Raw genomic sequence first — 14,373 nt, 5'->3', positions numbered from 1 at the left:
CTTTCTGGCACATATTTAATGGAGCTTATAATATTATTTCTTCTTATCAAATGATCATTTATCAGTATTAGCATAATATATTGAGAGTCCAACTTCTAGTTTTTTTCATTCTTAAGCCTCAATAATTAATATTTATTATTTGATAGCTTAAGAATCATTACTTTCATTCATTTTTACCTATATTTTTCAGGTAATTTGCTTGATTGGAGATGTTTCTTTCCTCCATGATACAAATGGTTTGGCAATTCTCAATCAGAGGTAGTAGTTTCTATCTGTTTAGTATGAAATCTATATGGGACGATGCGGGTGTCACTGTACTTGTGCTGTCTATTGGTTATGGTATGTAGAAGTTCTCAAATTTGCACAAATGCATACTGGATACAAGTAAATGCCTTATGATTAGTCACTTTTCACTTCTAAATGATTATATTGCTGAGGTAAAAATTTTATAGGCTGAAAAGATTTCTTGCTGATTTGAAATGGGTGTTCAATTTCTTGTTTGCTATAACTCGAAAATCCTACGTGCTTTGGTGTTGATCTGGAATGTGGTTAAATACAAACCCCTAAATGATGGCTGTTTCATTATTTATGTCTTTATTTTTTTTAAGTTTGCAAATGTGAGAATGTGAATGCGCTAAAGAGGGGTCCACCTTCTCAATGGCAATGCCCTGAAACCTGGACTCTCCACTGAAGCTACGAATGTGGCTAGTTTGAGAGCATAGTAAGACCAAAGTCTAACAAGTGGTTTAGTTTCCTTATTTGTTACTTGTCACCATTCTTCTTTAGCTACAGATACTCTAATCCTAGTATGTTACTTATTGTTAAGAGTTACTATCGCCGAGGTATACTTGGAATATCTTTTCTTATTAGGGTGTTATGTGTCTCATGAGTCATGAGAGTGTTACATAAATAGTGGGGGCATACTTGTAATTTCTTTATTGTTTCAAATCTTTCAATTATAAATACATAGTAAGTACTACTACCAATTGGGGGTTAAGTCTTTCTCTCCAATTGGTGCCACTGGTTTTCCTATCTTTTCTCTCTTCTTCTTCTAGTCATTTTTGTTGGTTGTTCTAGATCTGAAACTGTCACATGGTATTATAGCATTGAACAACCAGCAGTTGATCCCTCTTCTTGGTTTGAGAGTCCTATTAGGACTTTCCTTTGTAGTTGAGAAAGACAAGAGAAAAGAATGATTTTGGCTTATCGAATAGACAAAGGCCCTCTTTATTTATAATCATAGATCATTACAAATCTAGAAATAAATCCTAACATAATCAACATGTGCAACATGTGCATAATGAACCTAGACACTCTAATGTATCTGGGTCCGGGTCATAGGTCACTGGGTCGTCCGTCAACAACACTGCCCCTCAAGTTGGTGCATAGATATCTTGCATTGCCCAACTTGAATACAACAGGATGAAATGACTTAGATGTTAAACCCTTGGTGAAAACATCAGCCAATTGATTTTGAGTAGTGACAAAAGGTATGCGTATCAAGCCGCCTTCAAGCTTTCCCTTGATGAAATGGCGATCCAGCTCAATATGTTTGGTTCGATCATGTTGAACTGGATTATGGCCGATGCTGATAGTAACCTTGTTGTCAAAGTAGAGTCTCATGGGGTCTTCAAAAGTAACACCCAAATCTTTGAGAAGGATCTTTAACCAGAGTAGTTCACAAACTCATTGTGCCATGCCTCGGTATTCAGATTCTTCACTTGACCTGGATACAACTAACTGTTTCTTGATACGTCATGTGACCAAATTTCCTCCTAAGAAGGTACAATTTCCAGAGGTGGAATGTCGATCATCTATGGACCCTGCCCAATCAGCATCAGTGAATGATTCTAACTTCAAGCTGCTGTTATTAGAGAATAGAAGACCTTTCCCGGGAGAGGATTTTAAATACCGAAGAATCCAGTATATAGCTTCAAGATGTGGAGCCTTTGGGTCATGAAGAAATCGGCTAACAATTCCCACAACATAGGCAATATCTGATCTAGTGTGAGATAGGTATATCAGTCTTCAACTAGACATATCTTTCCTTATTGACCGGGTTACCTCCTGTGCAACTAAGATGATGATTTACATCAATAGGAGAATCAGTAGGCTTACATCCTAGCATACCTATTTCTTCGAGAAGGTCTAGGACATACTTCCTTTGGGAGATGAAAATGCCTTTTGTAGAGCGGGCAACTTCAATCCCAAAGATTTTGCTCCCAAATGAGTCTTCAACAAGGAGATCTCTGTATCATCATTGCCCGTTATGAGTCTTATGACTATATCATCTACATAAACAATAATGGGCAGTGATTTTCTTTTCCTTGTGTTTGACAAACAATGTGTGGTCAGCCTGGCTCTGTCTGTACCCAAACTTCAGCATAGCCTTTTGGAAACGGCCAAACCAGGCCCGAGGAGACTGCTTGAGGCCATGAAGAGATTTTTGTAGTCTACATACTTTACCAGCTGTGGAGTCTGAACTGAAACTAGCTGGGATGTCCATGTAGACTTCTTCCAAATCCCCATTTAGAAAGGCATTCTTGACGTCCAGTTGCTGAAGATTCCATCCGAGGTTTGCAACCCAAGAAAGTATTGCTCTAATGGAGTTCATTTTGGAAACAGGAGCAAAGGTGTCTTGGTAATCAATACCATAAGGCTGTGTAAATCCCTTCGCTACCAATCTAGCTTTGTACCTTTCAATAGTACCATCTGCCTTTTCTTTGATGGTAAAAACCCATTTGCCCTATGTTGGTTCAGAACGGGTGGGCTTTTGGGGGGGAAGTTTTGTACTTTCTTGGGTTATGGTTTTCTCTATATTGTAACTATATATAGTTGTTATCTCTTTGAGAGATGTGAGGGTGTGAGTGAGGTTTTGTATTTTCTTCACAGAAATAGTGGATCTGGATCTATCGCTCTATCGTGGATGTAGCCTACCTTCCTAGGGGTGAATCACGTAAATCGTTGTCTTGTGTGTGTGTGCTTTCTCTTTCTTTGTTTTTTTCTGCAAATCGCCATTCTGCTGCGTTGTTATTTCCTAACACTATTGTCCCTCTAACCTCACCCTCTGTCCTTGGCCTTTTCTCTCCCCCGCTAACCTCCCTCCCTCGTCCCCATTGCGGAGTGGCTTGGAGTTCACTCTTCAGCGAGGCTTGCCTACCTTCTGGTGAAGGTATCTCTCTACACTACGTCTCTCCTTCCCTTCTCGGGGACTCAAAGGTTTCTCTTTGCCCATCTTCTCTTCTGGTAATTGAAGCAAAAAAATGGCATAATGCTTTTGTAGGCAGCCCCAGGTAAAGGAGTCCTTTTCTCGCCTCATTCTCATCTTCAAATCGAGGCCTTTACCGATTCAGATTGGGCCAGTTCCCCTGATGACAGACGGTCTACATCTGGTTATTGTACATTGGTTGGAGGTAACTTGGTCACATGGCGCAGCAAGAAGCAGGCTGTGGTTGCCCGATAAAGTGCTGAAGTCAAATTTTGTGCCATGTCTCATGGCATCTGCGAGCTGATGTGGATTAAAGGCCTATTACAGGATTTGGCTATTGCTGTACCTTTGCCTATGTTGTTATATTGTGACAACAAGTCAGCCATTAGCATCGCCCATAACCCTGTTCAGCATGACCACACAAAGCACGTGGAGATTGACAAGCACTTTATCAACGAGAAGTTAGAAGAAGGGCTAATTTGTACTCCCTTTGTAAAATCTGAAGAACAGTTAGCTGATGTGTTTACTAAGGGGTTAAGTAGTAAACTTTTTAGTCCTCTAGTGTGCAAGTTGGGCATGCATGATATCTATGCTCCAACTTGAGGGGGAGTGTTGTAATTTGGGGTTTAAAGGGTAGAATTGTCCATAGGAGTATTTCTGTCCTGTAACCTCTCTAGAATGTTCCACTCATTATAAATAAAGATCGACTATGTCTCATATGACACAAGTCCTATTTTCCCATCTCATCAGTTTTTTCTTCAACGAAGGGACTAGAGAACATTTTTTAAGTTGGTATATATATTTTCACTTTGTGATTGGCAACAAGAACTGGATTTCAGTACTTTGGAAGGAAAAAAAAATACTGGTACATATCTCTCTTCATATTTTCTAGATTGTATATATTTATATTAACAAAAGCTCAATCAGCCAAAAAGACTTCACTCAGATCTTGAAATATGTTTGATCAATGCCTATTAAATCTTTAGTAGCACAAGCCCAATAAGTCCAAAAGGATCAAATATTTTATTATAGGCATAGCTGCTGCTCCATCTTTAAAGACCTTTCTATTCTATTCTGGCTAGTAAAACGTGGGATTGCAAAAGGAACCAGCATTAGTAGAAGTGTAGATCTTTTCCTGTCAGGTCGAATTTTAAAGATCATATTCTATAATTTGTCTATGTACAAATCTGAATAACTTCATGTTGCTGCATTGTTTTGACTGTCTGCAACTTCTGCCTTATGTTTTAGAAACCTCCACCTCCCAGCCATAGAGGTCCACTTTTCTGTCATTTTTATTTGATGCTCGGCTGCTTGTTTGTCCATCTATTTTTGTTTCACCATAAAATATTTCTAGGTTGGTTTTAATTTTTTCCTGCTGATCTCCATTTTTTACTCCTGAATGTGTTTATATGAAACTGATGTGTTACAGATTTTTTGTCTGATTATGTAGACCACATATGAACTTGACATCTAAATAAGATATGAATGTTTTCTTGTCTATAATGTTATTTCCATTTTTACAAATCTAATCATTCATGATTGCTGGTTTATGATTTTACATTTGATGAGTTGGCTAATCATACATGATTTTCGTGATATATTGCTGTTTTTGAAGGATAAGGAGGAAACCTTTGACAATTATTGTAGTAAACAATCATGGTGGTGCAATTTTTAGTCTGCTTCCAATTGCAAATCAAACTCAACCGAGTTTGCTTAATCGGTTCTTCTACACATCGCATAGCATTTCCATTGGCAAGCTGTGTCAAGCACATAGGTACTGCACCTTTTTTTATTTTTGGATGAATAAAAAATTTAATTACGAAGAAAAAGGGGGGAAAATACAAGCCCGAGGGCGAACAAACCAGTAACTAGACTAGCTAGGCAACAAAATGGAGAGAGGAAGGTACTGCACCTTTACTTGCCCCTATTAGTTGTGAAGGCCTTGCCTAGTCCCCAAGACACTTTATAATGGGTAAGGCATGCACCTCCCTAGTTTTTTTACAAATTGGCCTCTGCCTTGGCCAGGTTTTGACCTAGGTGGCCGCCATTTTGCCTTTTATTTTATTTTAAAGAAATTCATGGATGCTTGTATGCTTTTATGGTGCATTTTATTGCAAAGGGTGTTAAAATTTGGAACACAGTAAAAAGTTAGAAGAACAGATACTTCCTTGACTCTTTATTGCTTGTTTTGATGAATGTTGAATGATTATTGATTGATTGGTGAATGCTTCATGTTCCCCCTTTAGTTTCTGGCTTTATACATATTACTACTAGGTATACCGAGTATTAACATAACCTTGTAAAGATGTTCGTAAATAGTAAGTGTTACATTTACATATCGTGAAACTGATCTGATGTGGTACTTAAGAGTTTACATTGACGTTGCCCAACATCATTGATATCTTTCATCAATCTGAACCTAGCCTGATCATATGCATTGCCTTGGGATGAATTTAGATTGACCACTGATGAAAGAACCCAGCCTGATCAATTGTATTGCCTTGGTAATTTTTTTTTTGGTGAATAAATAATCATGACCAAAAGCCCCAAAAGAGGGGAAGAGGGGGGGGGAACTGTACAAGGCTCAAGCCATAAGAAGATGGGCCTTGAGACCGAAATAGAGAAACATCAAGATCCTAGGATACAACAATATGCCGGTTCCTTGGAGTATCAACAAGAGATCTATGAGGAAGCATGTGGAACTTGGAGCTAACATCGAAGAAGATGGCTTTCCAAATCATGTCTGTAGAGCGAGAATTGGAGCTTGGTAATTATTAGTTTAGACTTTAGACTGACCTTGCCCAACAGCATTCATATCATTCATCAATCTGTAATAACTGATTAGAATAGGCAAAAGAATAATTAATTTTCATTACTAATTTCTTTGACGAAGAAGCTGGAAACAAGAAAGTTTGAATATGTTTGAGCATCAGGGTATGGAATCTCAGTTCTGGACTGTTTGTTTTTGGATGAATAGATTATCATTACCAAAAGAAGCGAGAACAGGGGCCCCCCAAAAAAGGGGGGGGAGAAAGAATTACAGAAGAAAAGTAAGCAACAAAAGCTGCCAGCCGTTACAGAGAGGGATACAGGAGGGAGGAGGGAAGGCCCCATGATACAACAATATGCCTGTTCCCTAGGGTGTCCACTTATCACTTAGAAAAGGAGGAAAGCTTGCTTCTAATGTCGAAGGCTATAGAGTCCCAAATCAGCTGGCAGGTCCTGTGTCACACCCTGGCCCAGTTCATAAGGGCCAAGTGTGACTAGATGTCTCAGACATCCAACCAACCCACCAGGATCGCAAGTGCAGTACTCTATTCGCAAGTCTCATTCACAATAAACAGAATTAAATGCAGCGGAAGCAATAATATAAGAATAAGACAGTAATACAGGAGATCTAGTGAGTGAAATTTATATATGTGAAACTTTGAGTACATTTGAGTTACATCAACAGCCTACAAAAGAAGTAACCCAACCACCAAAAGACTATATACAATATTTACTACAAAAGTGTTATAACAAAAAGGAGGAGGAAGTAGAGATAGCCTAATCAAACAGGGAGATCAGGAGAACGCGCAGTGATCACATGAGCTCGAAGCCTCATGCTCCACGAGAAGGGGAGTATCGACTCCATGAGCAAAAGGAGTGTCCACAGTGGCAGAGTCTCCCACAGAAGTAACAGCAATATCATCTGAAGGAAAAATATAGTGTTCACAGGGGTGAGCTCCACTGAGCCCAGTAAGGAAATGCATGCAAACACAACACAATAATCCATGATGAATTTCCCTATCTAACATGCTCCTAACATGGAAACTAAGTCTTATGGGGTATAAGTACTGCTGTGGTAGATGCTAACCTCGGTCCCGGAAACACATAACCAGACGTCGGTCACCCGAGCGAAACCATTCTACCACAGTGAGGACCCACCAGATCGGCATGTCACCAGGCAGCGGACCCGACAGACCCCCAAAGACCAACCCTACTGATTATTCCCACAGCGGTGATACACACGCTAACATGGGACAGTGAATAGCATCCCGGAATTTCCCTTCGGACCTACCACGGGTTGTCCAACACCTCTTCCCCTGTTGGTAAGGGACGTAGTACTGGGTGATGATATATAACCTAGCCCAGTGCAATCTATTCATGATGGCACATGTATGGATAGCCGAATTATAAAAGTACAGTACTTTACCAACAATAAATTCACAATATCGATAATATCAATGCAATGCAAGATGCCATATGCAGCCTAAATCATATGCATTCTAGTGCAATAAAACACGAGCTAATAAACTATATGCACTGAGTAGCATTTGATGATGCATGGCATGGCAATCAGAACAACAATAAATTAAAGTCATAAACACACCAAAATAAGGTCAAATTCCCTTACCTGAAGTGTTAGGCTAGTCTAGGCAACAAGATTCCCGCAAACCAAACAACAATAGAAGAAAAACAGCAGAGATAGTCCTAGAACAGTAGAAAAACTGCAAGCATTAGTGTTTGGTATAGGTCTAGGGCAGCACCCAATCATTGGAGGGCAAAATGGGCATAAAAAGGGTGAACCGGATTCAGGGGCAGAATTGGGGTTTTTGGCCCAGGTGCTCTGATCTTCACATACAAGCCACCAATTTCAATTTTCACACTGCTCTAAGGTGGTTCAACCTGGGATTGTGATTTAATTATAAAAATTTCAATTAATTTGAGGATTTAAAGAGATTAACCCCAAATTTCTAACTTAGGGTTCCTTAATTTAATTGGGTTCAGCTGCAATTTAATGGACAGCAAGAAATTAGCAGCCAATTTCAGGTCTGAACCATAAATAGGTTCAATTAAAGAGATCAGAGATGGGTCATTGGTCAATTTAGGGGTCCAATTTCATGATTCCAACCTATTCTAAGGTGGGTTATGTCAATTTAATAGTTTAATTTCAGAACTTAATATCAATTTGGGGGTTTTGTCTGTGCTTCATGGATCTTGTCATGCAAGCATCCAATTTCACCTTTTGGACCTAATCCAAGGTGGGTCAATCTAATATAGTTGTTCAATTTCTAAAATTAAACCTAAATTAGGGAATTTTAATTATAGATTTCAAATTGGTGAATTAGGGTTCTAAAATCTGGTCCCTAGAACCAGAATTGAACACAATTAGAGGGACTGCCATGAATTTCAGGTGCAAATGAGTGAAAATTGACCTAAATCAGTCCCAGAGACACTAAATCTTCATTATCACAGCTTGGTTATAAGGCTTTAATGGCAGCCAACAGCTTAGGCTGCAATTAGAGGGGTTTTAGAGAAGAAATTAGGGAAGAATAGATAGGAGCAGCAAGGATTGAAGCTTACCTATGTGTGCAGTAGCAGGGATTAAAGATACAGCTTTGAATTTCTGCTCCAAGCCCTCTAATGGAGATTTCTAAGCTCCCAAAACTAGGCCAGGTTCAAACTTCCCAAGGCAAGTCTTCTTCTCCCTTCTTCCCTTCTCCCCTTCTCTTTTCTCTATTTCCTCTCCAATTTCTAAGTTTGATTTTCGGTTCTCTTAGGTAGGAATGAGTAAATAGTGGAAAGGGAATGGTATTTATAGTGCTTAAGTCATTAAGGGCAATCTGGTCATTGTAAGTAAAATCAGTTTTAAAACTGATTTCTAAAACAGTTTCTAACCAGAATTTTGTATTTATTAATCTATTCTAACCATAGAGTGACGTCATACGACATCAGGGATAATCCGGACATGGGTAATTGTTAGGAACAGGATTCCCCACTGGGGACGTGGGTCCCACAGAGGCAATTTGACTAAAATACCCCTCTAATTCTATTTGGTCGTACAAAACATCATAGAAATACTTTTAAATTATAGTTGCAATAGTTCTAATTAAGGGAGAGCTTCTGCATAGCCTCCAGGCAGCAAATCCGACACAAGTAACTCCGGTACGGGGTTTCACAGGGGTCCTCTGACTCCAAAAGGCCAAGTTGGGAAGAATCCTTGGAATCCTCCATAGGTGTGTCGAGTATTTCATCTGTGTCCTCGACCGATGCAGCCCATAGCATCGATGCCAACATAGACTCAGAGCTGGAACCTGAGATCACACAAGTTCCAAAAAAAAAGAGTTTAAATTTATTGCGGATTTCACATCCTGGACTGGGAAGACCATTTTCTGAGGTTGCGCTTCATCCAAATGTGATTGACGGTGGATCCAAAAGCAAGCTTACCCACAACATCATATACCGACGAACCCCCAAAGGTCATATTCACCCAGATCCACTCGCTCTGAAAAAGAAGGATCCTCCGACTACGGGGCCAACATTTGGAGAGAAGGCCTTTCCATAAAATGGAGAAGGAGCAGGCAAGGAAAAGGTGCTCCACATCCTCTGGAGCATTTGAACTGAGACAGCAAGTCGACGAGGAGGGAATGTGATGATGAATAAAAAAGGATTGCATTGGGAGGCAGTTTGAAAGGGCATGCTAAACAGGGAAGGTATGCCGAGGGATATAGAACTTGAACCAAACTAATTTGTGCCAATGGGATAAGGAACCACGAACTCTGATGAGATTCCAGGCTGACTTGGAGCTAAGGAGGCCATTAGAGGAAGCAAACCAGACCATAATGTCGCCACTAACCGAAGGTCTTCTGAGAACCCAGATAGCCCGCTAACTAGGGGCAATCAGAAGCAGGGGAAGCCTAGTTATCGTGGCAAATAATATCAGCAATAGAGGATTTCTTACAAAGGCCCACATTGTAGATGGCTCTTGAACTAACCCTAGGGTAGAGGACACCTAAGGGGTGCCAATGATCAAGCCAAAGGCGGGTCATAAGTGGAGGCACCATCCGCAATGAGGGAGGAGGTAGCTTGGAGGGCAAGGGGCCAAATAGCTTGAGGATCTTTTGCCACATCCAGGAGGCATCAGGAGAGGTAGGATCTGTCCAAATAGAGTCATAGTGAAGAAGTCCCTAGTAAATTCAGTCAACCCAAATACTCTTGTGATGAGAAGAAAGTTTCTAGATTAATTTAAGAATACCTGCAGCATTAACCTCTTTAATCATCCTCAAACCAGGGCTACTTTCTTCCTTTGAAAGGCAGAGGGAGGCCCAATTGATAGGATGAAGAAATCTGAAGGATTTAGCTCCATTCCAAAGCAAGGCACACATAAGGGTTTCGAGAGCATTAATGGTGGATTGTGTCAGCCCATAAGTACTAGACCAGAAGATGTAGCAGGATTGAAGGATGGATCTGATCAACTCTAAGCGGCCGGTGTACGATAAGAGCTTGCCTTTCCAAATTTAGAGTCTCTTGCGCATCAGATCAAGCATGGGAGTACAATGGTGAGTTGATAATCTGCCTGGAATCAAAGGCAGCCCCAAGTATTTGACCAGGAGGTGGCCGATAGGAAAACCAATCTTCTCAGCTAGGATACCTTTGACGTCCTTAATGACATTTTACTAAAAATAAGAAAATTTTCAAAGGATGGATCCAGAAGTAGATAACCATTCAAAGTGCTGCATGCAAGACATAATCGCTTCAATGGACTCAATGGAAGTTTTGAAGAAGATCATTAAGTCATCCACAAAGGCCAGGTGGGTGAGGTTAAGAGCCTAGCACTTAAAGATGGGGGAGATAAGTTGGTGATCCGTATTGACTTGGATACCTCTAAAGAGGACCTCAAGAGCTAAAGTGAAGATGAGAGGAGATAAAGGGCAGCCCTGGCGGATGCCAACTGAGGAGGAGAAGTAGCCAGCCGGATTAGCATTTACCAGAGCCGAGAAGGATGGAGAGAAGATTTAATGGTAGACCCAGTTGACAAAGACTGGAGGGAAGGCCACCTTGAGCATGACTTGTGAAATGTAATCCCATCCCAAAGATTCAAAAGCCTTATGGATATCAATCTTTAAAAGGGCAGCAAGGGAGTGATTCTTTTTGTCAAAACCTCTAACAAGCTCATTACAGAGGATCGTATTATTAGAGATGCTTCTGCCTACAATAAATGCTGACTAATTGACATTGACTAAGGAGTCCACTACCAACTTGAGCCTATTGGCAAGGACTTTGCTAATGAACTTGTAGAGGAGGTTGCAAAGGCTGATGGGTCTGAAATTAGGCATGGCAGAGGCACCCTCTTTCTTTGGGATGAGGCAGAGGAAGGTATGATTAGTCCCTTTGATCTGGATCAGATTGAAGAAGAAACTCTTGATAGCTTTAAGAAGGTCATCTTTGATAATCTCCTAAGAGGAGAAGAAAAACATATTGAAGCCGTTAGGACCAGGGGATTTTTTTATTCTTATGAGAGAGGACAGCAGATAGGATCTCTTCCTCAGTCGGGATGGCTTGGAGGGATGAAGTAAGGTAAGTGGGGATAAACTTTTTTAGAAGGCTGTCAGGGATCACATCGGGGAGCAATTTTCGGGGGGGGGGGGGCAAAAATATCCTTAAAATAGGCAGCAGCCTTCTGCCTTAATATCTTCAAATTTAACAAGAGGGGAACCATCTCTAGCCAAAAGCTTGGTAATGGAGTTGACATTAATTCTTGCTTTCATCGATCTGTGGAAGTAGGCCGAGTTGGAGTCCCCAAGTACTAACCATTTAACCATAGATTTTTTGCCTGAGAAAGCTCTCTTCTTGAGCAGTGAGGGAGAAGAGTTCCAGGGATACTACTTTTCTTCATTTGTCAGAGAGGAATTTTGAATATCAGTTTGGAGCCACAATTGGATGGAGGAAAGCCTATCTCTACAATCTGAGGCCAAGGAGATGTTCCCAAAGGTAGAAGAATTCTAACTTTTAAGAGCTCCTTTCATTTTGAAGCTTTTTAGCCAAAGCAATGGCCAATGGGGTGGGGGGGGAGAGGAGGAATGAGTATGGACAGGCTTGTCCCAGGCTGCTTTGACAAGAGGGAGGAAATCAGGTTGGGAGGTCCACATGTCGAAAAATTTAAAGAGTTTAGGGCCAAAGGAGATGGAAGATTGAACAAGGAGGATGATGGGGCTATGGTTTGAGGTGCTAGGGGGTTACAGGTGGCATGGGAGGAAGGGAAGGAGGATAGCTAGGCTATATTGACAAGGATCCGGTCAAGCTTGCATGCAATTTCTAGAATTCCCACTTCTTCTGTTATGCCAGGTGAGGTTAAATCCTGACCATCTCAAGTCACTAGTGCCTATGTCCTCAATGCAATTCATTAAAGGCATTAACTGTGGAAATGTCAAACATATCACCACCTTGCTTTTCGTGGCCATAACAGACAACATTGAAGTCCCCTCTCAATCCCCAAGGGGATGAGCCAACCTAGAAGGCAATAGCAAGGAGGTCTTCCCAAAGAGAGTCTCCCATTTGGATTGTTGGAGGCTTAAGTTGAAGTAAAGAGGAAGTTGAAGTTCCCATAGCTCTCAGAAATATTGAGGTCCAAGATTTGGGAGGAAGAGGACAGCAGCAAAACATAAATCTTAGAGGGATCCCAAAGGAACCAAATGGGGCGATTGTGGTAGTGGGAATAGTTAGAGAAGATTGACCAACTAGGGGCAATTGAGGAAGCGATGCAAGGGGCATTGGGCTCTCAGACTCGGGTTTCAATAAGGCAACAAAAGAGGAATGATTTAACTTATGCGAGAGTGAATCTTAGCATGCTTGGGCGGAGCATTAAGTGTCCCTGACTCATTGGGAACAGGGGGTGGTGCAACAAAGGCTCCCCAGAGATGGGAGTAGACTCAACATGGCGGGACACCAAGGAGCTGTTATGGTGGCGCCTGTGGTAAGCACGCAAGTTTTTTTTTATTATTTTTTTTTTGGGGAGGGGGGATTTCCAATGGCTGGGAGAGGCCAAAAACAGCAAGAGGAGACATTGTGGAGGCTACCGAGGGAGGGGCTTGTTGCGGGAGAATGGTAGGTAGGTTAATGTGAAGGCCGTCGGGCGGAGGAGGGATAGGATTCCCATCGCCCATCATGTCTACTGGTGGATGGAAGGTAGTTTAGCTCAGTATGGGCTAGCGGAGAGATGTGAGACGGAAGGTGGGTGGGTCAGATGTAGATGGGTGATGAGTGGTTGGGTTGGGCCTAATGGAGGGCCTAGAAGGTGAGGCGCTTGAAGGCAGGTTTGAGCCCAAAAATGGGCCAAGCGATGGGCCTCGAAAGTGAGAGTTTAAAGAATGAGATAAGATAGGGTTAGGGTTGAGCCGGCGGTGGAACTAGAGGGTTAGACATTGGGAGAGATAAAAGCGGAGGGGAAGGGGCCAAACCTGGAGTTGTTAAAACTTCGAGAAGATCCTGATAGCCGAGAGGGGGAGAGCGCTGGAGCAATAGGAGCTCGAATGGACAAGGATCCTAGTTGGAGGATCGAGGGAAAGCGACTTGCCAGGGGACCAAAGGGTTGTTGGGCGTTGGGATAAAGGTTGCCATGGATGGGAAAAAGGTTGGGATCAGCCAAAGGGAGAGGTGCGGGGGGAGCCAAGTATATGGAATGGGGGTGAATGCAAGTATCGAAGACAGTAGTGGTTTAGGTTGGTTGTTCAACTTCCAAATTCCCATCTGAGGAAGGAAAGGTGGTGGAAGTGGGTTCGCTCGAAGGAGGGCTGAAGGTTTGGGGGAGGCAATGGGAGGAGCGGTGCCAAAACACTTTGTACCTTGACTACCTTCACAGTGGGGGGATTTCCAATCGTACAAAACATCTTGCTCAAACGTGTATCCCTCACCCTCAAAGATAGTGATAGATGAAGGAGGTAGATCTTCCGCTGGGATGTCAATGCAAATCCGAGCATAGGCCAGGTGGTCTTTCTTTTTGGTCCATCCATCAGAATATTATGGAGTTCCCAGCACTGAGACAATGTGACTGAGGCTATCTGAGCGCTAGAAATGCAAGGGAAGCCCCGGTAATGAGACCCACAGGGGAATGGATGATAGATCAACCTTGCGAAGTTGAAGACGACGATCCCAGTGCCTGAGGAAGATTAGCTTGCGTCTACCTTGCCAGTGGCTACTTTCAAGGATTCAGAGCTTATCACGTTCCTCAACAAATTTAAAGATGAAGAAACCATTGTCTAACAAGTTTCCAACTGTCCTTGAGTTTTCCATTGTTTACAAAGCAAGAGTTTCACAATGTTAAAAGGTAGATGGCTTCCCATAAAATGTTCGACTAAGGAGTTGGACCATAGATTTGCTTTGTTGGCCAAAAGTTCTTAGGGACA

The 14,373-nt window shown here is 41.8% G+C and overlaps 1 protein-coding gene across 2 annotated transcripts in view; it reads left to right on the top strand.

The window, feature by feature from the left end:
- The window catches only part of LOC122664179 (protein PHYLLO, chloroplastic), a 125,413-nt gene that overhangs the window by 84,838 nt on the left and 26,202 nt on the right, over nucleotides 1-14,373 (top strand). For both annotated transcript variants that reach the window (XM_043859894.1, XM_043859895.1), the window contains exons 15-16: nucleotides 191-258; nucleotides 4,824-4,982. In XM_043859894.1, the coding sequence (XP_043715829.1) occupies nucleotides 191-258; nucleotides 4,824-4,982 (227 nt within the window). The remainder of the gene's footprint in view (nucleotides 1-190; nucleotides 259-4,823; nucleotides 4,983-14,373) is intronic.

The sequence above is a fragment of the Telopea speciosissima genome, chromosome 6 (assembly GCF_018873765.1).
Source record: "Telopea speciosissima isolate NSW1024214 ecotype Mountain lineage chromosome 6, Tspe_v1, whole genome shotgun sequence".
NCBI lineage: Eukaryota > Viridiplantae > Streptophyta > Magnoliopsida > Proteales > Proteaceae > Telopea > Telopea speciosissima.
This window is presented reverse-complemented; position numbering and strand designations above follow the sequence as displayed.